This window comes from Corvus kubaryi, unplaced genomic scaffold (genome assembly GCF_017639235.1).
Source record: "Corvus kubaryi isolate FWS band 111438036 unplaced genomic scaffold, C.kubaryi_AGA036_p1.0 138, whole genome shotgun sequence".
In the NCBI taxonomy this organism is placed as follows: domain Eukaryota; kingdom Metazoa; phylum Chordata; class Aves; order Passeriformes; family Corvidae; genus Corvus; species Corvus kubaryi.
The window spans coordinates 4,817,584-4,843,989 of NW_024580672.1; the positions used below are offsets into that span (position 1 = coordinate 4,817,584).

General features: G+C 52.3%; 3 protein-coding genes across 8 annotated transcripts in view; 1 reads left to right on the top strand and 2 right to left on the bottom strand.

Moving 5' to 3' along the window:
* PSD (pleckstrin and Sec7 domain containing) overlaps positions 1-10,103 on the bottom strand; it is a 45,668-nt gene extending 35,565 nt beyond the window's left edge. Inside the window, exons 1-3 of one of the 3 annotated variants that reach the window (XM_042018766.1) lie at positions 10,019-10,103; positions 8,674-8,794; positions 7,159-7,291 (exon numbers count right to left, since the gene is read on the bottom strand). The gene's annotated coding sequence lies outside the window, so the exon portion shown is untranslated. Of the gene's footprint in view, positions 1-2,400; positions 2,634-7,158; positions 7,292-8,673; positions 8,795-10,018 lie in introns of those variants that run through there. The other 2 variants (XM_042018767.1, XM_042018768.1) reach the window with 2 other exon arrangements.
* FBXL15 (F-box and leucine rich repeat protein 15) lies at positions 9,648-14,061 on the top strand. Of its 3 annotated transcripts, none has more exons than XM_042018787.1 (4): positions 9,648-9,742; positions 11,594-11,844; positions 12,588-13,090; positions 13,452-14,061. In XM_042018787.1, exons 2-4 carry the CDS (start codon positions 11,662-11,664, stop codon positions 13,639-13,641), a joined length of 876 nt encoding a protein of 291 aa, XP_041874721.1. In that variant the 5' UTR covers positions 9,648-9,742; positions 11,594-11,661; the 3' UTR covers positions 13,642-14,061. The 3 variants fall into 3 exon arrangements, with proteins under 3 accessions (XP_041874721.1, XP_041874722.1, XP_041874720.1); XM_042018788.1 differs by lacking the exon at positions 9,648-9,742 and adding an exon at positions 9,831-9,903; XM_042018786.1 differs by lacking the exon at positions 9,648-9,742 and adding an exon at positions 10,698-10,805.
* A 644-nt stretch (positions 14,062-14,705) lies between these two features.
* CUEDC2 (CUE domain containing 2) lies at positions 14,706-25,774 on the bottom strand. Of its 2 annotated transcripts, none has more exons than XM_042018789.1 (10): positions 25,675-25,774; positions 24,733-24,862; positions 21,565-21,656; positions 20,594-20,737; positions 20,209-20,270; positions 18,639-18,772; positions 17,630-17,800; positions 17,307-17,368; positions 15,606-15,666; positions 14,706-15,224 (listed from the first exon to the last, which is right to left on the bottom strand). In XM_042018789.1, the coding sequence occupies exons 3-10, from the start codon at positions 21,636-21,638 to the stop codon at positions 15,078-15,080; spliced, it is 855 nt and encodes a 284-aa protein (XP_041874723.1). In that variant the 5' UTR covers positions 21,639-21,656; positions 24,733-24,862; positions 25,675-25,774; the 3' UTR covers positions 14,706-15,077. The 2 variants fall into 2 exon arrangements, with proteins under 2 accessions (XP_041874723.1, XP_041874724.1); XM_042018790.1 differs by lacking the exon at positions 25,675-25,774 and adding an exon at positions 25,044-25,420.
* Between the last annotated feature and the right edge of the window lie 632 nt (positions 25,775-26,406).

A 26,406-nucleotide genomic window follows, 5' to 3' on the forward strand; every position in this document is an offset into this window, starting at 1 on the left:
AACTATGTCACACCAGCACATGTCGCAGCCGCTACTGATGGCGCAGACAGAGCTGTCAACACCAGTAGATCCAAAAAGCAGTGGTAAGAGACAATCTCAGCCTGGGGAAACACAGCAAGCCTGCCCTGCACATAGCTCATCCGCCTGCCTGTCTCTGCCCAGAGACCGTATACCTGGAGGTGAGACCAGCTACCCCACAGCAGCAGGTGGGTGGCTGCAGGGGAAGGCAGGACCTGGAGCTCCCATCAACCCCACTGGCAGGGCTGCTGACATTTTTCTTTCTCCCATTGAAGCTAAAACTTGTACTTATCCTTCTCTGAGTTTCTTTGAATTCCTAATGTGCAGAGAAGACTCTGCCTTCACTGCTTGTGCCTTCTGACAGATGCCAAGATACTGACTCCCTCACTTTCATCATTTGAAAGTGAGAAACCATATGCCAGCTGCAAACAGGAGAGCATGATTTTCTTCTCCCTGTTTCTGAGTGCAAACCAGACAGGATTAAATTCCTAAAGGATATGGGGCTAAATTTTCAACAGTGTTTAGGCTCCAGAGATGCACAGACAAAACTCTTAATGAAATAACCCAAATCACACCTGTGGGGTAGGCGCCCATTTATCTGCACTATCACACTGCTGAAAAAATCTGTCCTGCTGAGCAACAGCAATCTCTAATTCACTCACTGCAAAATTTTATTCTCCTGATTAATTTATCATTTACTGTTTTTACAATCTTTTCTCCTGTTATGGTTGTGTTCACATTCAAGGTTGCTGAAGTTAACTGATAAATAATAAAGACGTGAGGTTTATGTATTTCAAATGAAATTCTACTTTTTATCTCAGTGCAGACTGACACACATGCCAAGGAAAAAAATTATCTCTAGGAATAGTTTTCTTTCACTGTAACATAACAAATCTACAAAAACCAGCCTATCTCAAAACATGTGAGCTATCACTAGAATAAATGGGATAAGCAGAATGTCCTCCTGGTTATTAAAATGGAGTTATCAAATTTAGAGTAAAGGTCATGCCTGCCTTTGACCCACCAAAGCTGGATGGCTACACCATGCAGTGGAGTGAGCTTTTCTTTAATAATGAAAGGTAAAAAGCACAAATGCAACTGAGATGAAAAACCAATGATGGAATGAGCTCCAGCTTCCTGCATGCTGATTTCAGTTGTGAAACAAACAGATGCTCTTTAAATCACTGTGATGAATGGGTTGGGCTGTAAAGCACTGGTGGGCTGGAGAGAGCCTTGCTGGTCCCACCGCCTAAAGGCAGGAGAAGTCCTGCAAAGAAAAGCTCACAGGGTGTCTGCCTGGGCAACCCTGGGCATGAATTCAAAGAGAAAAACTCAAGAGCTGCAGTGTGATAGCCGGGAGCTGCACATCATTGGGGGATTAAATTTGTTCAATAAAACATCTCACAAGAAACTTGTTCCTCCTGGCTCTCCCTCCTTAACGGCCAAACAGATGTCCAGGGATGCTTCCTGGCCATTGCTTTGAGCCATACCCAGTGCAACAGGGGATGGCTTCTCCCCATGCAAGCGCTTGCCTGGCAGAATGGGGTGATGCGGAGCGAAGGCAGCAGGCAGCAGGAACTGCTTACGCTGCGGGGGAAGCGCACACCCACGCCACGGGAGTGTGGGGACAAGGCGTAGGAGCTGGGGGAGGATGAGAAGGGATTGGGCAAAGAAGGGGACAGAGATGGGAGAGAGGCTGGGGGTTAAATTCACACAACGGGCCGTATTTGTGTGCTGGACATGGAACCCATGGCAGAGAATGGGGGAAACCGGGCTGTGGCTGCCGGGATACCTGAGGGGGCTAGGATGGACCCCGGGAGATGACTCTGCCCTCCGGAGGGACACAGAGCAGTTTGAGGAGATGAAGTGGTGACCGAAGCGGGATGTCTGGAGGCCCTGGGGCTATGGGGCAAACAGGTGTCCGCTTTCTGGTGTGTTGTCTAGGCAGGGGACGTGTCCCCACCTTGGAGCTAAGGCTGAACATGCTCTTCACTCCCCGGCCCCCCCTGCCCGGCTTCCCTCACCCAGCACCTCCCGTCTCGGCGGGATCAGCCCTGAGTGGATGTGACATCCATCCGGATGAGGAGGGAGCACCCCCGGCCAGGGGGGCTGCGAAGCCGCCGGCCGCGATCTCCCTGCCTGGGCATCGGCCCCGCGCCCGTCCCTCCGCACGGGCACACCGGGGCCGGAGCGGGTCTCGGCCCCGCCGGGTGCCACCGCAGCCCCGTGCCGCCGCGCGCCGGTCACCGCCGCCGGGAGGGCGCAGAGCCGCCCCGGTTCCTGCAACAACTGCTGCAACTTTCCCCGCTCCCCCGACGCCTCGCTCCGGCCTCCGGTCCCCGCCGTGCCCCGCCCCGCTCCGCTCCGCTCCCCGCGTCTCACCGGCAGTGCCGCCGCCGCATCCTGCGCGCCGCTGCTCCGCGCTGCCGCCCGCACGGCTCGGCTCGGCTGGGCTCGGCTCGGCTCGGCTCGGCTCGGCCTGGCCCGGCCCGCCCCGTCGGGCGCGGCGCGGTACAGTACGATACAGTACGATACAGTGCAGTGCAGTGCAGTGCAGTGCAGCGCAGCGCAGTACGGTACGGTACAGCACCGTGCTACCGGCCGCAACCCGCCGCTCCCTGCCGCGCTAATCCCGGCCCGGGGCTGTCACTGCGCCCCGCTGACAGCCACGGCAGCCAATGGAAAACCCCCTCCGGGGCCCGCGCCCCGCCCCCTTCGGTGGCGCCGGCACACGAGGAGCGGCCGGATTCACACCGGAGCGCGTGTCCTCATGTGCGGGCAGGCCGGCGGGTCCCTCACGCGTGTAGCATCCTGCACATGCTCGGGTCCCGGTGTACACACTCCTTGTGCCAGTGCGAACCTGGCCTCGTGCACTGGCAGCGCGACCCCGGGTGCCGGTGTGCCTGTTCCAATGCCACGCCACTCACGTCCCCATGTCCTGGTGCGCTTATCTCCGTTCATCAGCGTGCAACACCGACATGAACGGCCTGTCCCTGCTCAGCTGCATGCAAGGTACTATGTGAGCACTGGCACGCGTCATGCATGAGCATGCACGGCCTGTGCGTTGTGCCCTATGCCAAAGTGTACAGGCTCCCCTGTGCCCCGCCACTGCTTAAGAATCACGAGGATGAGAAGACAAAAGCTGCCATGTGGTCTAGGCCATCAACCAACATCAGCAAGTCCTTGCCTTAGAGTACAGGCTCTGTGCCAGGGACTTACCTCTCCAAAGGTCATCACCCTAAGCACACTACAGCCATGAGTGTCAAGGTGTCTCAGGCCAGCAGGAACTTGATGTCATGGTGTCACTAGGCACCTCAAGGATGGTAAATGCCATACCAATCTCAGGGGGGAAAATTGCCTATCCTTTGTCTGCTGCCTTGGCATGGGGGCTCCACTGGCACCAACAGCACATATGAGTAGAGCTCATATGGGACAGCTGGGTACCAAAGTGAGGGGTGCTGTGGCAGGTCTTCAGGACCCTGTACTGCCAGCGCACTGGGTCTGCATGTGGCAGCCACTGGGACTGGCAGCCAGCACTTTGTGCCCTTACAGGTTGCCAGATCGATTTGCTATTAAACAGCACTTTATTACCCAGCCCAGCAATCATTATTAAATGTGTGTGAGAGAAGAAGCCCAGGGGAGCTGGGGCTTCATGTGCACATCGTGTCTGCAAGAGAATTTGGGAAGAGCTGCCTCTCCTTGCTGCTTTCCCTGCCTGCAGCAAGTCCAGCTCCATGCTCATCTGCCCCCACCGGCATCCAGAAAGTGTGTCTCCTTCTGCCCTCCCAGGCATGGGGGAAAAGCATCAGGCTGGGAAGGCTTTCCTCATATTTAATGCATCAAAGTGCTGCCATTTTCTCCTTCCTTCTCCAGGCTCCTGCCTGTGAGGGGCCTCTCTCCCCCACACCGAGGACTGTGGGTCTCGGCTGCCTTACACACAGCCGGCTTTTCTGGCAGACTCCAAGAAGCTGGGCTACTTAGGGGCCTCACTGCTGAAGGATCAACGACCTGATTCCTTCAGCAGCTTCTTGATGGCAGGAGGGCGGGGAGGGGGAAGGCTTTTCTCTAAGCCACAGCCAGAGTGAAATATTTAACCAAGTGGAAGAGCTCAGAGCTTTCCCAGTGTGTCCATACCAGGATGAGGCATGTCTGTGCCTTCCCAGCACCTGCAGGCAGCCCTGCTGAGAGCTGCAAAAGGTAAGAGAGAGGTCTTTTCCTGCCACCCTGACTGGAGATCCAGACCATTCACAGAAAACACATTTCTGTCCAAAACACGTGTTTCCCCTGCCGTAGCAGTAGCCGTTGCTCTCCCTACAGTGTCCTGTTCCATATCCCACTCACCTTCCCACAGCCCTATAACTCATGAAAGATATGTCCACATACATGGGTCTAGCCAGCACTGACATAAGCCCCACTTGGATCAGGATTTTCAGGATTTAGCCCTGGCTCTCCTGATCCCTCCTGCTGTGAATCCCTCCCCAGCTGATGCAGGACAGGAGGGAGCAGAAAACCCTTCTAGCAGATGACAGAAGGGGACAAGGTGTCCCCCACACTCCATCTCCCAGCCCCAATCCAGTGGGCTTAGCTAGAGAGATAGGAGTGCAGTGCACTGGGAACCCTCTTTACTATCATTTGGGTACTTCAGGACCTCCAGTCCTTGCCTGCAGGTACCATGTCCTTCCTGTATTAGAGTCCACTCAACTCCATGTCATCCCTTTCAGCCTCCCAGCCCTGCAACAGGCAGCTTCCAGGAGTTTTTAAAATATTGCCACCACTGTCCTTGGTCATGTTCATAAGTCTGCAATACAGTTTTCCCTCCCAAAGGCAGAAGGGTCTGGGTATCATCAAGGCAGCACAGTGATGAACTTCCGAAGAGATCAACCTGATGTGTAACAGTGTCCCAACAATGATACAGATCTAGGTGAAATTAGGGTGAAGAGGGGTTAGACAAGAGCTCCTTCCCACAGGAGGCTCCAGGAGACGCTCATGCTCGGCTTGCCCTATGGCACATGGATCAGTCTCTAGAAAGGTGCTGCAGCTGCAGCTGCAGCTCCACTTGGGGTGAACACCCCAGTGCATCCCAGGGCTGCTTCTCTGAGGCTATGGGCACTGTCAGCGCCATCTCCTCTCTGGTGTGTTTTGCGCTTAAGGCATTGCAAAGGGTACAAAGGCATATTCTGCCGCACTGCTGTGGGGCTGTATTGTAGCCCCAGGGCACAGTGTAGGCCTGCAAGGGGGGGACAGTCACTCCATCAGCAGATGGGCTCTTCTCACCCAACTGACTGGAAGCATCATGGAAATAGCAACTCCAGCCACGCAAGCGATGAGTCCCAGTGAAAGCAAGGGAAGCTGAACTCCCCTTATCTCTGCGTTGAGGGCTCCAGGGCAACCAATTAGGTTGCATGTGTTCCCTCAGGGCCTAGACATAACTACATGGCTCTAATTAATGCCTTCTGTCTCCAGTGCTAACACCCAACTACATCCTAGTCATATATTAAAAAAGCAATTGCAGCACAAGCCAAGTCTTTAATGGGCTGATGCACTTATCTGTTATTCCACCAGACTTGTGGTTAAAGATAAATGGCAAAAATACCCTCCCTTGGACAGTCCTATACAAATGCTGTTTTGCAGCTTAGTCAGGGCAAAAAGACAGTGCTGGAGATCCTTCCCGAAGCCTCTTCCACCCAAACCTGGCACAGGGGAGGGCAAACCTGTACTGTCCTGTGCCTCTTGCAGCTCCCCTGCATGGGGCATTCATGTGGGACCACGGCAAGATTTTTCAGGGTGAAAGGCATTCTAGAAGAGGATACAGACTGTAAAATGTCTTACCAGAGAGAAGAGCCTGTGCAAACTACAGTTTACATGAGGGATAGCTGCTGCCTGCCCATCTGCCAGTGCCCTACTCAGCATCCCAGCTCCAGCTTGTGCTGCTCCCTCTTGCAGGAGGGACAGGGGCTTGGAAGAGTGGAGTTGTAGAGAGGTGATAGTGAAAGCTGTGTGCTGGGCCTCAGAATGAGCTGTAACAAAATATTTCTGCAATGCCCCAGGCACACCTGCTATTACAGAAATCCCCTCAGACTCTGTCCCAGCGCCAGGCAGCACCTGCACAGGGAGCGGGCTTCCTCCTGCACCAGCATTGCTCTGTCAAGATGAAGGCAGAAATCACAGCATGATAAAACCTGTCCTGGGGATGTGGGAGGTGGGGCCTCAGCACAGCTTGAGACATAAATAATCTCCCTACACAGCAGTTAGGGGAACAATTGTGTGGGAGTATCTCTTGGTAAAAAGATGCTCAAGGAAAGATGGTCTTGAAGGAAAGCAAGGAATTTATGAGTGGCAGAGTGGGCTCTCCAGTGAAGACAGAGCTTCCTGGGTGCCAGCAGGTCATTCACCAGACCTACCTCACCACGGTGAGTCACTGCACCAAAGAGCCAAATTTAGTCTGAAACAACCCAAATCAGCCATTCTCTTGTGTAGCCTCCCAGGACATGCTTGTGCTACAAGCACAGATCTTTAGACTGCTCTCCAGCTAATCCATGCAGCACTAAGATGTGATCCCTTCCTCATACCTTCAGCCTCAAGATTCACTTAGGGAAAGGTGAAAGGGTGTAAAGGGAAGTGAGAGCAATGAATATAGAGTATTTTATGCAGAAAAGAGACAGTAAGCCCCAGGCACACAGTCTGACCCAGCACAGGAAGAACACAGTCACATACAGGATTGTGTAAAAGGCCTTGAAGGTCACATATAGAGGAGTAATTACAAGTATATCCAGAAAACTGAGCAAAATGGCTGTCATGGAAATCTATGGAGATAAATGCAAAGGACAGACTGAAAGCTTGAATGCAGGGGATTCATGAGTGGGATGCTGCAGAACAGCCCTGTATTTCCGTTTAGTTGGGAGCTTCTCATAATCCTCTTTCAACCTTGACTTGCAGAACTTGGTCTTGCTTTACTTCTATTTATTTCTTTTTTTTTTAGCCCTGACTGTATAGTCAAAGTCTTTTCTCAATAAGAAGTAGGAAGGTGGCATTTACAGGGAAGAGTTGAACAGAAGTCACCATGTGTTCTTGTTTCACCAGCTTAAAAATGGCTTCTGGTGACACTGTGCAGTCTCAGCACTGACTGACAGCAGAGCTTACCCTATGAGCTCAGTACCTTCTCCCATGCAACCAAGAAGTCCAGCTGTGGTCCACTCCAACCCTGAGAGTGATGGAGGCTGTCAGACTTATCCTGCAGCCAGAGAAAAGATGGAGCCAGATCCTTTGAAAGAACCTGGTGAAAGTCCAAGAAAAAACAGTGTTGAGAGGCTTTATTAAACTTCTGTGGTACTGCATTCACCTAGCTCTCACATCTCAGAGGAGTGAATATTGCAGAGCTACTGGTGTTCTTGACAAGATCTTGACAAGTTTCTTGTCCCACTTGAGACTAGTAGAAAACTGTAAAGAAAATGGCCCCAAAGTCTTTGCAAGGCTAAAGGTGTTTAGCCAGCAAGGTGCCAAGCCATCATATGAGGTGATAGAGCATCGGGATAATGTTGGCTTGGCATCATACTGATCTCCTAAAAATAAGTTGTACCCTTGAACAGCACCAGCTTCTGGAAACCCCAGCAGGCTTGTGGAAACCCAGACAACCTCTGAATACGCCTCTGACATGGAAATAACTGCATTTTCAATGCAAGGGAAAAGTCAAAACGCATAAGTGGGGAAGACTTGCCCATTATAGCTGGGAAATCAGGAGCATCTCTGGGAACAAAAACTTGGGTTCCTGACTTGAGGTCAGCTCTTCCAACCATAAGACTCCCCCTCCTTCAGGCCCCAGTTTCCTAAATCTCATCTCCACTTCCAAAAGGATGAGGTGATGACCAAACTGCTTCTCTAGACTCCTCAGAAGTATAGCTGTGCATCAGCACTGCCTCACAGCAGTGGAGCTGGCTGAAGTCTCCGTTCACTTCAGGGGATGTTCATGAGGGTGAAGATGCCATGCCCTGGCTCTGTGAGCTGCCAGCACCGTATGTTTCCAAGGAATATACAAGAAAGCTGCAGCAGCAACAGCTGTGAGCTAATCTGCTTCCTCCCCCTGGGGCTCAGCTCGGTCTCTCATTACTATGGATCAGCTCAAGGCCTGATGCAGTAGCCCTGCTTTCCCCCACAGGACATCAGTGGCCACTGGGATAACAGGAGTGCCAGGGAACTGAACAGCATCCCTTGCGTGTTGAAGATACCTGTGCAATACACTTCCTCAGCTGTCCTGCAAGAACTGCAGGTGTCACAGCCCAGCATTCACCAAGTCCAACTCAGAAAGCTGTTTTGGCAGACCAGTTTGAGGTATTATGGATCAACTAAAAATGGGCACCCAACTGAAGCTTAAAAAGGAGACTTACAGACACCTCTCAAGAAAAATGCAGACCCACCTTTGGCAGAACATATGCCACCAGAAAGGCAGAAGCTTGCTCCAAATCTTGACTGAGCAGAGCAGAACAAAGCTCTGGTTCCTCAAGCTTGTCTGCTTTGAGCTGTCCCTTCACTGCAAAGCTGCAGTGGATAACACCCCGCAAGCCCTGTACTGCAGTGCTGTACAGCCATATCACAACTGCTGTGCACTAGGAAAACTTGATAGACATGAGCACAAAACCAGTACTGGTTTGGGATCCTTACCATTGGTGTAGACCTAAGTTGCTGGGTTCACTGAACATCCTGATGGTGTAAAGCTGTGTCTCAGCACACACCTCTACAATACAGTAACAGTCTCTGAGGTTTTTCTGCATCTGCAAACAACCTGTGGATAAAAAAGAGAACAATATGAACATTTCACAGCTGAAAAGTATTCATAATTCCTAGTACCTAGCACATGCATCTCAACAGCTGTAGCCAGCCAACCAGCCAAGCCCCTCACAGGCCAACAGCTATCAGGCCCTTGGGGCACTTATAAACCTTAGTGGCCCTAACCAGCCTCACGCCAGCTTCCACCACTCCTGACCGCAGGTCCAGTGATTCTATATATTAAGGGACTCTGCCAGGTTGCACATTTCTATCTCACAGCAGGAAGTCAAAAACAAAGTGCCCTCACCATAGGGAAAGAAAGGGCTGTCCTAGAACATGGCCAGGGGCATTCTTAACTCCAATACAAAATTTAAAACCCTGCATCACTTGTCCTTCTCTAAATAAGAAGTGCACTGTGCTAACTCAGGAAGCCACTGGGATCTTCGAGGAGCAGGTGTTACATGTCCAGGGGCAGGCAGGGTGGGTAGCTTCCCCCAGAGGACAGGCACTGGGGAATGAAGACCTTTCTGCAAACCAGCTTCCACCTTTTGAGGAAATTAGCAGAGCAGGTGATGGGTCATTGCTTTCCAGGAAACTTGGGACCAGGAATTTGGGATTTATTCACTGTCTGTGGGCCCTGCTCTTTTGCCAGGTGGATTTTTTTAATAGTTCCTATGCCCGCAGTAATCAGCAGCTTGATGCTGCACAAGTCAGCAGGTCTCAGACCCGAGACAGAGATGGGGTCAAACGCCCAGTGCCGGCTCGGAGGTGTGGTGTACGAGTGCCGCACCAACGCGGACCGGGTGCCCGCCTGTGCTCGCCCCGCAAACCGACAGGGAGGAGGAAGGAGCAGCGTGCGTTTCTACGGGGTCGTTATGGCAACTGCGCGGGCAGGAGCCCGGGCCGCTTCTCCGCGGGGGCTGCGGGCAAGGACCCCGCCCTGTCCTCGGCGCTGCGGAGGCAGGTGGAGCACCGGCAGGGGAGCGGAGCGCGAGGAGCCTGTTGGCAGCGTGGGAGGATGCGGGCTGGGAGCGGCGGGCCGCGGGCAGCCCCGGGGCGGGGACAGCCCGGTACCGGCGGAGGAGCGGGGCCCAGTGGCTGCCGGTCGAGGGTGCTGTGAGAACTGTGAGCCCCAGGGATTGGCCTTTCCCGGGGATCTGGGAAAGGGCGGCACAGCCCGCTGGGAGAGCCGCGGAGCCGGGCAGGTGGCTCGGGGGGGTCTGGCGGGGCCGTCGCTCACCGGCAGCAGCGGGTCCCGGCTCCGCGTGGTGCTGAACGGACAGCGGCGCCGCGCTGCGCATGCGCGGCCGCCCGCCGGGGCAGGGGCGTGCACTGGGACCGGGGAATGGGGGCAGCCGCTGTGCGCCGGGGAACCGGGGCCGTGGGGAACGGGGGCAGCCGCTGTGCGCCGGGGAGCCTCGGTAGCTGCGGGGCTGAGCAACCGGTGTGCGCCGGGGAACTGGGGCCGTGGGGAACTGGAGCAGCTGGTGTGCGCTGGGATCTCGTGTGCGCTGGGGAAACGGGATCGCTGAGGAACTGGGACAGGCGGTGTGCGCTGGGGAACTGGGGTAGCTGCCGGCCTGCAGCCACCGGTGTGCGCCGGGAAACTGGGTCCATGGGGATCTGGTGTGCACTGGGGATCTGGGATAACTGAGGAACTGGGACAGGCGCTGTGCTCGGGGGAGCGGGTGCGCCCGGTGTGCTGGGACACCAAGGCCGGTGTGCGCGCCGCACCATGCCACTGGGAGCAACCTGCAGGAGTCGCTGCGACACCAGAGGGACTTGTGACCACCGTGGGCCGCTGTCCCGCCCGGCGCTCCCCACCACGGGCTGGTGCCTCCCGGTGTGTCCGGGCCGGTCCCGGTAGCGCCCGCCGCCGCCGGGGCGCGGCCAGGGGCGGGGCCGAAGGCGGGGTGGCGGGGCCCGCGCACTTCCGCCCGGCGCCGTGACGTCACGGGCGGCTGCCGGTGTCCGGGGCGGGTGCGGCGCGGGATGGAGCGGCTGGGGCAGCCCCGGCGGGGCCGCAGGTACCGGGGGGCCGGGGCAGGGCAGGGCAAGGCTGCTGCCTCGCCGTGGGGCGCTGCGGCGGGGAGCGGGGCGGTGTCCTCGTCCCGGCGGAGCTCTTGCGGCCGCCCCGCTGCTGCGGCGGGGCAGCCCCGGGGCGGCTCTGGGGCCGAGGGAGACCCGTTGAGTGGCGGGACAGGAATGGCCTCGAGTGAGGCCGCCCCCTAGCTGCGGACTCTGCTGGGGCCGAGTCTAACCGCAGCCTCCAGCCGCAGCTCGAGGGTCTCTGGGCTGCCGGAACCCCTCTGCTCCTTCCCTTCGCGGCCCGAGAGCTCATCTCCGCAGAGATGCTGAGCGTCCGCTCCTCGGAGGGAGACTCCCTGGGGAGAGCCCGGAGCCTTGTTTCTCCCCGCGGGAAGGAGTAAGCACCTGGTCTCTCCCCCTTGCAGGGTGCCCGAGTGGCCCGGCACTGGATGCGGGGACTGGCCGACAGGTAGAAAGAACTATGCTCAGACATGGAAGCTGGGCACAGCTACGGTGCGACTCGTGTGGTAACGCTGCAGCAGCTTCTTGCTGCTTCGCTGAGGGACAGGGCTTCCTTCAGCAGCTGGTGGAAAGCCCCACCCAAGCTCTCCTGGAGGGCACTTCGGGCAGGTAGACTCGGATGCCTGAGCAATGAACGTCCCAAGCTGGGGAGGTGGTGATGCAGGGGGCAGGCACGTGCCCTGCTGATGGCTAGTCAAGGAGCTATTCCCTGTGGGCTGATTGTGGGAAACGTCCCTGAGTCTTTCTTTCTGGCTGTTCCTCCTAGAGGCACCCGGCAGTAGGTGTGAGCTGATCTAGCCTGGCTCCTGCAGTAGCCTGGCTTTCCGGTGTCTGATGATGAGTGTGACCCCGACCAGGGGATGCCTCCTGGACCTGCCCTGGGAAGACATCTTGGTTCCTCATATCCTCTGTCATCTGCCACTGCAGCAGCTCCTGAGCCTGCAGAGGGTCAGCAAGTCATTCCAGTCTCTCATTCAGCTGTACCTGGCCAACATGCGCTGCTTTGACTCAAGCCAGGTATTGGATGACTCTGAGGCTGGGGGAGGCAACAGATGTTCTACTGCTCTGGAACTAACAGGGGAGCATCTGTCTATGTGGGGAGAAGAAACCCTTGGCAAGGAGGGTAGTTTCTGCTCAGGAGCTTGGGCTAATGGCTCAGGTGTCAAACTGGACAGATGGGCTCAGGGAGGAGAGGCAGTGATTCAGGGCCCAGCAATGCCAGTGTCTTGAGTAAGAGGCCCTAGGAGGAGTAAGCCTGGAAACTCCACCCAGGCTATTATGGGGCACTGGCTGGGAGAAACAGAAGTTTTGGAGTGCCATGTCCTTCTCGAAGGTTGTGCAGTAGGTTGGGTCTGATGGGAGATAACTCTGTGCTTGGTCTTCAGGGAAAGTTTGTGCTATTCCTGGGAGCCACTGCCTGGGACTGGGAAAGACTAGAGTAGCTGCTGTTCTGAGGACACAGAGTGGTCTAGCAAAGAGATTTTTGGAAAGCAGAGGTGTGGAGCTCATCATGGGTATATAAATGCAGAAGTGATGATCTGGGATGGAGAAACCAGAGTATGATCTATCTCATCTTGTGGCAGTAGCCTTGGCATGAGGTGAGCAGTCTGATGGTAGGTTTTGCCCTGGGATGAGAACAGGATATGGCTTTGGTCACTACTGTCACAGCAGAAGAGAGAAGGGGAGAGAGTATTTGGTAAGGATCAGGCTTATCTGAAACCCTGGGGGGATGCCTCATTCTTCCCTGCTTCCCCACGCAGATTGGACCTGCCATCCCTCGAGCTGCTTTTGTTAACCTGTTGAAGGACAACGAAGTTCTGCAGCAGCTGGCACTCCAGAACTGCTCCGACTGGCTGACAGACCAGGAGCTGCTCCCAGTCATCGGGCAGAACCACCACCTGCACCGGATCCAGCTGAAGGGCTGCGCCCAGCTCAGCCGTCATGCGCTGGTGGCCATCTCACTGAGCTGCCCCAGCCTGCGCCAGCTCTCCCTGGCTCACTGTGAGTGGGTGGACAGCCTGTCCCTGCGCAGCCTGGCTGACCACTGCAAGGCGCTGGAGGCTGTGGACCTGACGGCCTGTCGCCAGCTGAAGGACGAGGCCATCTGCTACCTGGTGCAGAAGTGCAGCAGGCTCAAGTCTCTGTCACTGGCTGTCAATGCCAACGTGGGTGACGTGGCAGTCGAGGAGACTGCCAAGTGCTGCCCAGAGCTGGAGCACTTGGACCTCACAGGGTGTCTGCGAGTCAAGAATGACTCCATCAGGTACTGAGCAATGTGGGGATGGCAGGTATTTGGGGTGGGGGGAGGAAGAGAACCAGAGAGGAAAGTCAGATCTCTTCATGCTAAAAGCAGTGAGAGCTTAGTCTGGGAGAGAAGCCACTAGCAAGCCCTTCAGGAGAGGCACTGTATGCTACTGCCAGCAAATTTCCCAGCATATCATGGAGGGTAGGTCTGGGATCCAACCATGTCCCTTGACTTTATCTCATACCACCATGGTGCTGCTCCCAAAGAATGGTGCGTGTGGCACAGTCACGAGCACTGGGCTGCTGCGAGTAGAGAAGAGTGTGAGTGGTGCACTTAGAAGTCCTGACTTGCAACTTGTATGTGCTCTCTTTCTTGGCAGGGTCCTGGCTGAGTACTGTCCCAAGCTGCGCTCGCTGAAGGTCAAGCATTGCCACAACGTGGCTGAGTCCAGCTTGAGCATCCTCCGAAGCCGTGGGGTGGAGCTGGATGTGGAGCCTCCGCTGCAGAGGGCTCTCGTTCTGCTGCAGGATGTGGTTGGCTTCGCCCCTTTCATCAACCTTCAGATCTAGAACTGCTGCTGCTGGGGAGGGGGGGACTGACAATGCTGGGATCCCAGAAGGATGCCTGAACTGGCTGCTGTTGAGACGTGCAGAGGGAGAGGTCAGTCCCGTTGGTGAGGCTGGCCTGGGGCTTACTCTTTCCTCTGGGGCTGTTTAGCAGCCACTGAGTGTTCGTAAGTGGACTTCATTGGTGCCTCTGGGGAAAGTAACTCCCTCTGCAGTGGCATGGAAAGAGCGAGTGATTTGCAGGAACACCATGGTGCTGAACAGGCCTTGGTCAGGCCAACTAATAGATAGGATTTATTATTTGTTGTATTTTAAATCTTTAAGCGGCAGCTGTCCAGAAAGCAGGGGAGTGTTTGATGGGGACTGTCCCCTACGGTGGGTGTGCAGGGCATGCCAGCAGAGCTGTGGAACAAATCAGGCCAGCAGAAAGAATAGCTACCAGCCCTCCTCTTGGGAGAGGGCAGGCCCCTCTGGGCTCTGAGAGGAGGGCAGTGAGCCTAGCTCCAGCCCACAGCCACTGGCCAGCCTGGCATCAAAGGACTAGAATGGCCCCAGTGCAGGCAGTGTGTCTGCCCAGGCCTAGGGTGCTGGTTTAGGCTGGGGCAAGGTGGGAGTTGTTTTCATGGGGAACATGCTCCTAATGGCAGTTAGACTGACAGAAAAATGCCAAACCTAACTGTCCTGTCACTAAAAGCAGTTGATCACTGTCATTTGTTTCTTCCAGCATCTGACTTAACATTTTAGTAGTGCCCAGGCCTGCTACTGTATTTTGCTCCCTGCTGCGTGGCTGGAGCTTTGACTCTCAACAGTGGTGAGAAATGGAAGGAGCACTGACTCTGCTGTCAGCTGGAGTTTATGGGGAGAGCTGCAGATTGTGTTGGCAGGGAGAGCCTGGTTCTGAAGTTGACCCTAAGCCCTTTTATCCGCTAGGCAGTTAATCAAACAGCAGCTGCATCTTGAGAATGTGATGAAGAGAGTAATTAGAGGATGAGAGGATGACCCTGCTCCCGTCTTTGGCCCTAGGAAGGACTGCAGGCAGTGTCTGTAAAGCATGTGCATGCTCTGGCTGAACTACACACCAACTCACATCATCTTTATTAATACTGGCACTTAAAGCAACAGTGCACAAAGACTTGTTAAAAAGGTTGCTGCAAAAGCACATGCCACATCTCAGATCTAAAAATGTCCCATGCAAGGAATAGCAGAGTATGCCCAAGCCCTGGAGAGCCACTGCGGTGTGCCCCTGGGGGCAGAGGGACAGCTACACAAGGAGAGAAGTCCCCTCAGCCAGGTTAGCTGAGGGAGCTGAAAGCAGTGTCTTGGCTTCCAGGTTGGTTCAAGTTAGTGGCAGGTGGAGTCGCCTCATTCCTAGCACCACATATCCATCCTGCCATGCCTGGCAGTGAGGTGGAAAGCTGAAGAGCAGAAGGACCTGGCTGTCAGTGGAACTTGTACTTCCTGGCTGGTTTTAGACTGATGTAGGTTCTCTTCATCTCCTCGCTCTCAGGCTTCTTGATGTCTTTGTACCTCTCTCCTTTTGTACTCACCACCTGGTTATCAATATAGCGGATCAACTTCTTGGGAGCCTAGAGAGGAAAGATATTAGCACCAAGTGGATGGACAGCCACACTGCTAGAGAAAAGGAGGGGGCAAGCAAAAGCAGAGCTGCACTATGGGAGGTGAGTGGGTAGGCTGCTTTACAATTGTCTTGTCTTGGGAATCTTGGCCAAAACTGGGAAGGATGCTGTCTAATGGGAGGGAGCAAGAGCCACGGTAGTCAGAAAAGGTAAGAACTGATAGTCCCTGCAGCACCTTAGCTGAGCTAATCTTCCTTCTTTGACTGACAGGTTCTATGAACAGACCTGCCTGTGGCCTGTTCTGTTGTTTTTTTGGACTTGCAGCCTGTTTTTTTTTTAAACCTTGTATGGACATTCAGACTGCTGGTGAGCTGTGACTGGTCTGCTTACCTCTTTGGGTGGAGCTGGCCGATGCGTTTTCTGATCGTCTGCACTATCCACCATCATGTACCTGAAACACAAGAAGCACTTAGTGGGCACTGTAACATATACTGCCTGGGGCTACTCACAGCCTATGTCCCTACTCCCCAGGCTGGTCAGTGGCTGTGCAGCGTGTCCTATGTGCCTAGATTGCAGCTAGGAGAACTCTGGATGAAATGGGTAAGAAGTCATCCTTCTGGTCAGAATCTAGCAGGATTCTCCTGGAGTAGCATCCTTAGCTGTATGTGAAGGGTATTGAAAACTCAGGTGGTTGAGAATGCTGATAGCCACTGCAGAACTGAGAGGGGTACTGAGGTCTGGTGTGCTCTGCTTTGCTCCTTCTCAGTCCAAGTTATGGCAGCCAGATGAGACATAGGTGAGATTACAGGACCAATCTGTCTGCTTTTGCCCTGAATGATGGTGTTCCTTTCACATTCCTCCTACTATTTGACTGTGACACAATTCTGTGCTGGAAGCAACTTGATAAAAACATCACCTCATTTCCTATGTAACTGAAACATCAGGGTCCAAGCATTTGCTTGCTGTACTGCTGAGTTGCTACTCTGAGAGTTTGGTGCTGATTTAGCACAGCTGACCATGACTTCTCCCTCAGTAGTTAGTATAGTTGCTCTTGTGTATCTTCAGCTATGGCGATCTGCTTTCTGTACCTGTGCTTGAGTGATGTTTAAAGTACAGGATGTTGCCAAAACGTCATTAAAGTGAAGTTCTCAGAAACATAACAAGCAGCTGGTGCTTTTTTGTTCCCTTGCCTGTCACTCTGAAATGAGCCTGCATAGGAGATGGGCAAGGACAAGGATTAATACTTCTGCCTGGATGCTGTTCTGCCTTGCTTTACCTTTCCTAGCCCATTGACTGTTTATCCTGTCCCTGGGGAGAATGTAAAGTGGAAAAGATGTGGCTGGATAGATGTGTGGAAGCTGTATGCCTGCATGAGGATGCTCATGAAAGCTGAGATCTTAAAGCAGATCGATGAAACCACAGTGTGGGTTCTCCCACTGAGAATTAAATGCTTTTAGAAATGAATATAGGTAAGCTAATCTAAAGCTACTTTGATTCCCAGGAAGTCCACAGGAGGAATTCAGAGAGGTTTCTTTAAATGCTTTGAATTCACACCTTCAGCAATTGAGATTTAATCTTCTCAGTGCTGTTGTACAGGCTCTCTTGAAGGTATCCTTAACCTTATTTGGACTGTCCAAGAATGGAGGTATGAATGAGTTACTACACGTCACCATGTGTTTTTTACCTGAGCTGCAGCGTGATGTTTGTGTCTTGAACCTTTAACCAGGACCTCAGCTAACAGCACTGTGACTTACACTTTATCTACAGAAGGCTGAAACCATGCATGCAGCCGTAGTAGTGCTGTGACCCAGCTGGTACAGGTAACGTGTTTCTGTGTCAGAGCTCTAAAAGAAACCAAACCTGTTCTGTTGTTTGGGTTTTGTGGCTTGTTTGTTTGTTGGGGTTTTTGTGTGTATTTGCTTGGATTTTTTGCTTTTTCTTTTCTTTACGCCAGCCGATGATTGTATTTGCGCTTAGATGTGTTCAGCTAATATCCACTCCTACTTCTTTAGAGACCTCACTGTTTCCCAAACTGCCACCTCTTCATTTATTTGGAGCAAAATAAGGGGTTCTTTGCTGCTGGGTACTTACTTCTGTAGGATGACCTGTTTTAGTTCCTCATGGTTGGGTGCTCTGCGAGGCCGTGCCAGTTCCTGGGAGGAGACAAGCTGGTGTGTGAATAGCACAACACAGGAGTGTACAGCTTACCCGCTAGCTCAGTGAGCCCAGCTGCTGGTGGAACACCCCAGCCCCTGTGGGAAAGGGGGTGCCAGCCACAGCTCCACTGGGGTCCTGGCTTGGTTGTGGGCACAGCTTAGATTTCTGCTTGTAGCAGACAGCTGTGGGACCTGTGTGTCCCTGAGCAGCTCTGCCCTGCTCCTTGGCCCACTGCCACCCAGGTCAGAGTACAGTACCTTCACACTCACACCTGCTGGGCCAATTTCCACCTTCTCCTCCACAATTAACTGCACTGCCTCTTCCAAGTTCCCCAAGGCCATGGCGAGAGCCTTCTCTGCCTGGCTCACAGTACAGGCCGGGAACATCTCCAGTAGCAGCTCCACCCCATCCTTCAAGTCAGCGCCTTCCTAGTTGGAGCAAGAGACAGAGGTAAGTTGGGGATGCAGTGAGGAGAGGGCTATTGAAAAGGGCCTCTGGTTTTTCAAGGTCAGGAAATTCAGCTTGCCCTTTGCTGAAAGCTCTCTCTCCTTACCAGCATTACTAAATCTGATTCCTGAAGCCAACAGGTGTGTTTGGAAAGACAGACCAACTCCTCTCACTGTCCTTTAATCTCCTCCCTCTGTATTTCAACTTGCTTTAAAGTAGGGCTACTGTGAACTGACTCATCTGTGTGGCCATGCTTAGGAGTGAGCTTTCTGGACCCTGTGGTGCGAATGTCTGACTCCTGCCCACCTTGTGAAGTTGTATGTACTTTGATTAGAAAGGAAAGGGCCTGCTAAACACTGACCTGAGGCTACACCAGGAGGAATCACCATAGCAGCATTTGCTAGAAGGCTGTGGACACAGAATGATTGTACTGCAGAGCAGGAACAGATCAGTACTGCAGAAACAGCAAGCAGGGCATTGGGGGAGGAAGGTGGGGTTGATGTGGAAGGTGCTGCAGTACCCATAGCTGCTGTGGGATCTCTGAAGGCACTGGGACAGGCTCTCAGCCATTACTCTGGCTCACCCTTTCCAGCCACTGGAAATAATGAGCCAGAGCATTGGCTCACAGTCTGTCAGCACATAATTTTCTGACAGTCTTGCTCGGCCATATGATGGAGAAGATCATGGACACAAGTGATGCTGTGTCACAGCCTATGCTGTGGTTCCTTCCGAAGCTGGAAAATGCCCTCAGGTGGTGCTGGTAGCCTAGTGCTGTGTGACTGTCCCCAGTGCTCCTGCTCCTCTGCGGGGTACTCATACCTGGGCCCCGGCTCCGTCTGTTAGAGTGCACAGTCTTTCCCCGTTGCAGACTCCAGCTCCAGGCTCCTGGCCCTTGGTGAGGTCTTCAGAGGGCGCTTCACTCCTGCTTTCCACAGCCTTTTGGCCAAGTTTTTCTTAAAGACACAGTGATATCTCCTGAGGAACAGTCCCACTAAGGCTAGAGCTCTGTGCTTTCTGTTGGCATTAGATTGCTAGCGCATTGTGTGCCAAAGCATATCTCTCCTTAAGTGACAAGACTTGGAAGCACTACTGTTTCTCCTGCCCTCAGCAGGGATAGCTGTAGCTCTGCTCCCACTGATCTGCAGGAAGCCAGTGCTAGTATATGCTGGAGTGCCTGAGTTCTGCATTTCCAGGCTGTACAGGGTATGGGCTGCTTGCAAATTCAATTCTACTTTTCAATTCTTGGTCCGCTAGTGCTTCGGTTGTGGATATTTCCATTTCTAAGAATTCCCTGGTATTTGCTCTATCTTTGAACTAAGGTGTAATTTTGATTTTAAACTTGGGAATACACTAGGGTAGTCCCCAAGCTGCATGCAAGCCAGCACATCCTGTGATCAGGTTACTCTGATGCATCTCTTTTTTTACGGGCTCTTTTTCTCATTGTAGGAAGAACCATTCCACTTTTATTCTGTACTAAGACTGGGATGGTGCTTTCTTTCCACATTCTGGCTACATCAGGATCCTCAAAGGGTAGGATGCAGGGGAGCAGAGCAGAGCAGTAGATTTTGTCAAGTTCAAGAAAGCAGCAGGTAAGATAAAAGACAGGACTGTCTATTCTACTGTGCAGCCTTCTGGCAAGACAGCAGTGATGTTGCTAGACCAGCAAAATTCAGACTGGTTATGTCCTGGAAGGTTTAATATCCAGGCACTTCAGCCTGTCTGTTCTTTAGTGGAAAGTACCCATGGGGTTGATTGATACAGCAATCCAGCTGGTCTGTGAATGCTGAGGTTAGAAAAGGCCATTGGCACAGTGTAGTCTTCCGTAGTCCTGCATAGTGCAGGTCAGAGCACATCACGGATTTTGCATCTGTGCCAGGGTTCATGGATGAACAGGAAGTGACTTTTGAGGATGCACAAAGTCTAGATGTGATACATGTAGTCAGCTGGATACTCTATTTGATGATGCACCCGAGCAAGGCTGCCCAGTGGTAGTGCCACATAGGCAGATGGCTATCAGAGGCAGGCAGAAATCCTCGCTTTCAGAATTAACCTACGGCAGAATTTCAACAAGCAGCCCTGAATTGGGTATTTCTTTCTTATTACTCTGGATTTGATCTCAATAGAGATATTTGGAGAATTGATCAAGTGTTTTTCACTCCAGTACATCTTGGACAGTATTCCATGACTCCAACCTCCCATCTGTTGATATGAAAAACCTGACTGAACGTTCAAAATAAAAACCCCAAACCTGTCAATCAGTTCAGGCTACCTTATGAGTTCCTAACTGTAGCAAACAAGTTTGTATTTTATTCTGTGACATTGTTCAACTCCAAATATTAAGACTAAAAGCATGTACAGATCTTGTGCTGAAATTGTTTGTGTAACTCACCTTTGTTTCGAGCTTCACCAAGCCTTTCTGAGAGGGAGAACATCATTTCACAAACATCCCCACTGCAAGAGACAGAAGCTGTATAATTAACTTGAGGAATAAAAGCACTAGCCTATCCTACTTGGATACCATTTTACAGAAAGATAAGGCTTGATGGGAAGTCCAGTAAAATCAACTGGTATTTCAGATGGCCAAGGACCTACCTGCAAACTATATTAGGATTTGCATCTGTGCATTCAGGCAAAGAGTGACTTATCATGATGGCTCAGGTTTGGTACTAATACATCTTTAACTGGGTATAACAAAAGAATTTTTAGTACTGAGGGGCTTGGGGCCAGGCCCCCAGAGTGTGGCATGCACATATAAACCAGTAACAATCACATACCTGTGGATTTCTGCAAAACCAGGGATATATGCCTCCATCATTTCCACAAAGGTATCCATGTCAAAAGTCTCTTCAGAGGACTCTGGTGAGCCCAGCTCTTCCAGGACACCCGTGATATAAGAGAAGAAAACATCATCCATCCCACTGGAGACAAAGAGAACACAGGCAGCAGGGTGAACAGGCCCATTTTTTCCTTTCTCTCCATCCCCATTCTGCCTAACCTTGTGTCTAATACAGCAGCAGAAGGACCTATGTGAACTGTATGTTATGAGGAGATACCACCTGTGAGGCCAAGTCGCAGGTGGTCAGTGGTTGAGAGGGAAGCATTAACAGATAATTAGCGCATGTGGTCCTGCTTCCTGGGCAGCACTGAATGAAAGCCCCAGCTTGTGTTCCAGAGGCTGTGCTCCTGTGGGTGCTTCAGCTGAGCTAACCAAAATATTCCAAGTACCTTAGCTGTTCTACATTGACTGGTGTTTCAGGTGAGGTCATCATATTTTGCTAAGTTACACTTTCTATGGGATGCAGTGTTCTCTGCTTGCTGCTCTCCACGCTTGTGTCACTGCTGCCACCAGCTGCAAAACCAGCTGCTGTGTTCCAGCCTCAAGGTGGCTGTATCTCTGCATGCAGGCAGAGTTCAAAATGGGGAGAGGCCTGACATAGATTATCCTGCTCAGAAAGCCATGTGGGAGCACTGTGGAATGAAGGAAATCCCATATTCTAATGTGTATTACTGGACAGGAAATTAATCATCTTGGTCATCAAAGAAATGACATTGCTAGATTGCAATGCTAAACGATAGTTTTCCAGCATTCCCATCAGAGCCTGAGCAAATTACCTGCATCCTGGATCTGACTTAAAGGAGAGCAAGACAAAGTACAGGCAAAGTACAGAATTCAGTATAATGCACAGAGTGACAATGCAGAGTTCAAGCTGGAACAAAGATACTGGATCTGCCTATCTCAACATACCTGAGATCTGCTGCAGGGACGTGGGACTGGATGAAGCGCGTCAGTGTGTCTTGAATGATTCTTTCAAGCTCCATGTCTCTTTAAACCTTTTTCTTTAAAAAAAAAGAAGGAAAAAGAAAACTCCATGTAATTTCAATAAAATCAAAATGCAGGTATAGTATAGGTAAGTGTGCTCTTCCCATGAGAACTATTCACAAACTCCTCCAATGTCTTGTCATCTCCGGGTAACAGCGGGCAAAGATATCCATAAAAAGCTGCAGTATGAGGATCCACTGGAAAAGGGAGCCCAATATCTTGGGCCCTTCCTGACTCTGTTCATGCTGTCAGTATGCAGCTGTACCGTACATTTAAAATGTCCCCTCTCAGAAGCAAAGCTGTAAATTCAGATGTGTCCAGCTGCAGGACTGCAGGGACACCTTCTGAGCTGGAAGACTGTGCTGTCCAGTGAGGAAGAAATGGGTAGTGGGCTTGTACACTCAGTGCAGAAAGGGGTGGACCTTCCAGCTAAGAGCATATGCAGTGATGCTTGGACTCGACTCAGGAATGAGTGGGAGGAAGGGTAATGTCTCCTAAAGAAAGGACATCCTAGAGCATATTTTACAGGGACATACCAAGCAGGGCACAGACAAGTAGTCTGCCAGCCAAAATATCAAAGGTCTCCAGGTCAGGCATGGGCTGCCAGTGGAATCCTGCCCAAACAGCAGCCTGTTGTTGTGCTCAGTAAAGGAGCCATTCTACAGTTGATACAGCTGCAACAAGGGGCACTTGATAATCCAAAACTCAGGGGAGTCCTAAGAATCACAGAGCTCCTACAGAAGCAGTGGCAGAAAGGGGCTACCCACAGCCCTGCTTCAGCTATCGGTACTGAGCCTGGACTGAATGGAGTGGAAAAAAAGCTGTTTCTTAACCATTCCTTCCCCTTGGGGTCTACAGAGCTGCTGGGTGGACAAATTTGTGGTATAAGCACCAAGTTCTTCCCAGGAAGGAAACCAACCTTGCATTCAGAGAAATTGGTATCGTCATTGGCCAGAGAGGTTCCAAGGGTCATCGTGCTCCCATCAGTGCAGCTCTCTCATTTCAACTACACTAGGACCTGACCAGGCCTGTTTGACACAGAACTCATGGACCACTCATATAGGTTGCTGACAGACAATTCTGATTTCCCATGGGAATCAGAAAGGTTTGGTATTTCCCTAGATTAGCTTCCCTAGATGAGCAGCTAGCAGGATATAAACAAAACCACTGCATGACACAGCCAAGTTTAGAATTACAGAACTTGGGACATCAAAACGCCTTATGTATTATACCTTCAAATGCTACACTTTTTCTAGTGATGACCTACAATAGTTAAGGGGAGATTCACTAGAAGAGCTTATGCTATGTGCTCAGTTTTGTGTGAGAGTGATTTACAATGCACAAAATTATCTACAACCCAGAGGCAGGAGAAATCACTCTCCTGAGAGCTCAATTTTCCTGAAAAGGTGTTACCTGGCTTCTAAACTCCCAGTCATAATTGCAACGTGGATTTTAAGATCACTTCACTAGTTGTCACTGGTTCAAATAGATCTGTGAAAGTCTTTCTGCATTTCCTGTTGTTGCAATGTGGGTTCTGTGTAACATGTTGCACAGGATTTATTTTTAAAAGCATATGATGAAATGATACTCCTATTGCTCTGCTCACAGCTACAGCCTCACAGTTTTGCACTGTCAGAACACAAGACCTTCAGCTCTTGGAAATCCTCATAACTTTTCTGACAAACCCTGGTCTTTGAACACTGGGGTTTATTATTAAAGAGTGAGAAGTGGAGCACTGTATGTCATCTCATTAAGGCAGGCTTAGTTTAAAATACCAGGAGTGCTTACTTGATCCACATAACATCACATGGCACATGTATTTCCTCACCTCAGGCAGAGAAAAGTGGTATCAGTTCTCAAACTGTGAATGTGAAAATTATTCATTTGCTGTATTAGATACTTTGGCCAGCATCTCAACAGGGTGTCCCACCTTACTGTCAGTGTTGAGAACCCAGCAATCTCAGCAATCTCCATCCCCTTGCATTCTCCTTCCCAACGCATTAATGTCAAATTTAGTTTGTTGGTTTCGTTGGGTTTTTTTTGTAAAACAAATATAGAAATAATATCCCTCTAAAAGTACCATTGTCCTTGTCGTGTATGAAATAGCTACTTATGCTATATTGAATAAAAGTTGGTATGAATCTCTCTTCCTCAAAAAAAAAAAAAAAGGGGGCGAGAATCTGAACTGTTTGCATACAACTAGATTGTTTTGGAAGGCTCTTTCAACTCCAACTTCAGTAATCATTCTCAAATGGTCAATGTGATGGAATGGGAATGACTGTGAGCCTTGGACTTTTTATTAACAAGATAGATCTGAGCAATTTAGAAAATATTTCTGAGCTAAGGAACTGCCATTTGGATGTATATCAACTTTTATGGGATCATAAATTTGACTAGAGGTTTCTGCAAGTGGAGGAGGTGGGTGTTGTATCCTTGGATGTTTCTCAGAACAGGTTAGAGAAAGTTTAGGTAAATCTGATCTGGCTGAGGGATTGATTAAAGGTTCATTTAGCTCAAGTGTCAGTGATTATTTTTATGTGAGTGAGTAATGGGACAGGGATGGTTCACTGAGCCCTCTCTGAAATTTTTTTCTGAAAAAGCAAAGAGTATGTCTTATGCTGCTCGGTGTGTCTGCGCTTGGGAAGTGCATTTATCTGGGATATAAGGCCCTCTCAGTGCAGCCTGTGACATACAGGCTCAGAGGAAACTTCTCAAAAGACATATATGCAGGGCAAAGAGTGAGCTGTGGCTATACTCCACTGAACTACTTTGGTGGCTTAAAAGAAAACTTTCCAAGCTAAGAGACACTTCACAGACAATTTCAGTGCTTCTATTTTTTGTTTTTCTTACTAAGGAAGTCCCTGAAAGGGCTTTCACAGTGTGGTTGCTATGGAAAAGCAGGCTGAGGTCACTGTGTGTGTTAACACAATTAACTGCTTAATGCTCTAAAATTGAAATAAGACTTGTTTATAGCTTAGCCCCAGTAAATTACAGTAATAGAAGATAGTAATGCCAGTAGCCAGACTCTGCCCTCCCCTCTAGATCTACACTGGAAAGCTGCACTTGGGTACTCTCCTGACACAGGGCCCTTACCAGAGCAGATGTGTCACCTGTGCGAGGTCTTCGGCTCACGGCCAGTGCTTATGAAGTCACTTCAGTGCCTGCAGAGGAGTCGACAGTCCATCCTATGACTGCCAGGCCCAAGCAAGGAATGAGGGAGCCCCTTTATGGGAAAGGAAAGCTGCATTAGCTGAAGCAGGAGCACAAGAGAATCATTCTGTATACTGATGTCTTTATGCTTTATGTTCCTTGTGACCATTTCCCCTAATGCAGATGATACAGCCTTATTCTTTGGAATAAAATGTACTTTGTGAAAGGATAGCATGGTTGTGAGAACAGTGTACCTGCCAACGCTCAAATTCACTGTGATGTCGTGATGTTTTTCAACATCCACAGTACATGTAGCAAAGTCAGCAGCGGTCCCTGCACATCACCAACGTATTCCAAAAGCACTGGTGGCCTCATCGCCATGGCCAAGCAGAAGTTGTTTCTCGAGGCTTTAAGGAGACCGGCGGGCGAGCGCTGTGTGTCCCTGCTGCGCAGGTCGCCAGGGCCGGAGCTCCACGGGGGAGCGGCAACACCGGCTGGGCAGCCCCGGGGCGGCTTTCACTGCTCTCGGGCTGCTCCCCGCCATCCCGCTCTGCGGGCCAGGCTTCCCTCGCCGGGGCTCGACAGCGAGGCCGCAGAGAGCCCGAAACACTCGGGGCACGGGCCGGATCCCCCCCGCCGTGCCGCCCGCACCGCGGGTCGATCCCCGCACCGCAGAGGCTGCGCGTTACCCTGCCCGGCCCCTTGGCCCGTCTCCCGCCCCCCGCGCTGCGGACCCCGGAGGAGAGCCCCACTCCCGGTTTCCCCCGGCTCCCCGGCGCTGTGTCCCTTGTCCCGTATCCCGTGCCCCCATCGCGTGTCCCGCGTCCCCGCGGGCGGGGCGGTAACGGGCGCGCGCCGCCGCCGGCGGGGGGGGTTAGCGGTCACCTGATCGCCCGCGCGCCCCCGCCGCGCCGTCCTCCCTCCGCGCGGGGCCCGCGCAGCGCGCTCGAACGCGTCACGTGGCCGCGCCCGCCGCCAGCCGCCGGGGTGCGCGCGGCAGGGCAAGGCCGGCAGGGCAGGGCAGGGCAGGGCAGGGCGGCTGCGCGCTGCCGCTCCCCGCGCCGCCATCTTCCGTGTGGGCAGCAGCCCGGGCAGGCGCGGCGCGGGGCGGGGCTGCAGCGTCTGGGGAGGGCTGGGGACGCGGTGGTGCTTGGTGGAGTCACCCCGGGGGAGGCTCCGCGGAACTTTCATCTCTGCCGAGTGCGAGAGATGCGTTCCCTGATGAAAGTAGCGCGCTTTCAAGTGTTTGGGCCAAGCTGCCCTGCTCTTTGGGCCGCCCGCGTGCAGTCCCCTGGCGAAAGAGCCACTCCGCTACACGCAGGCTCGACAAGGTGCTCTGTAATCCTTCATTCTGCCAGTTTGGAGGGTTGCTATGTGTCTAGGGCAGCCTCAGGCCGTTCAAGAATCCCAGAATCAGCTGGGTTGGAAAAGACCTCTGAGATCACCGAGTCCAACATGTGACCGAGCACCAACCTGAGAAGGCAGCGGAGCGGGATGGGGGGCAGGAGCAGAGCGGGATGCGGGGCAGGAGCAGAGCGGGATGGGGGGCAGGAGCAGAGCGGGATGCGGGGCAGGAGCAGAGCGGGATGGGGGGGCAGGAGCAGAGCGGGATGGGGG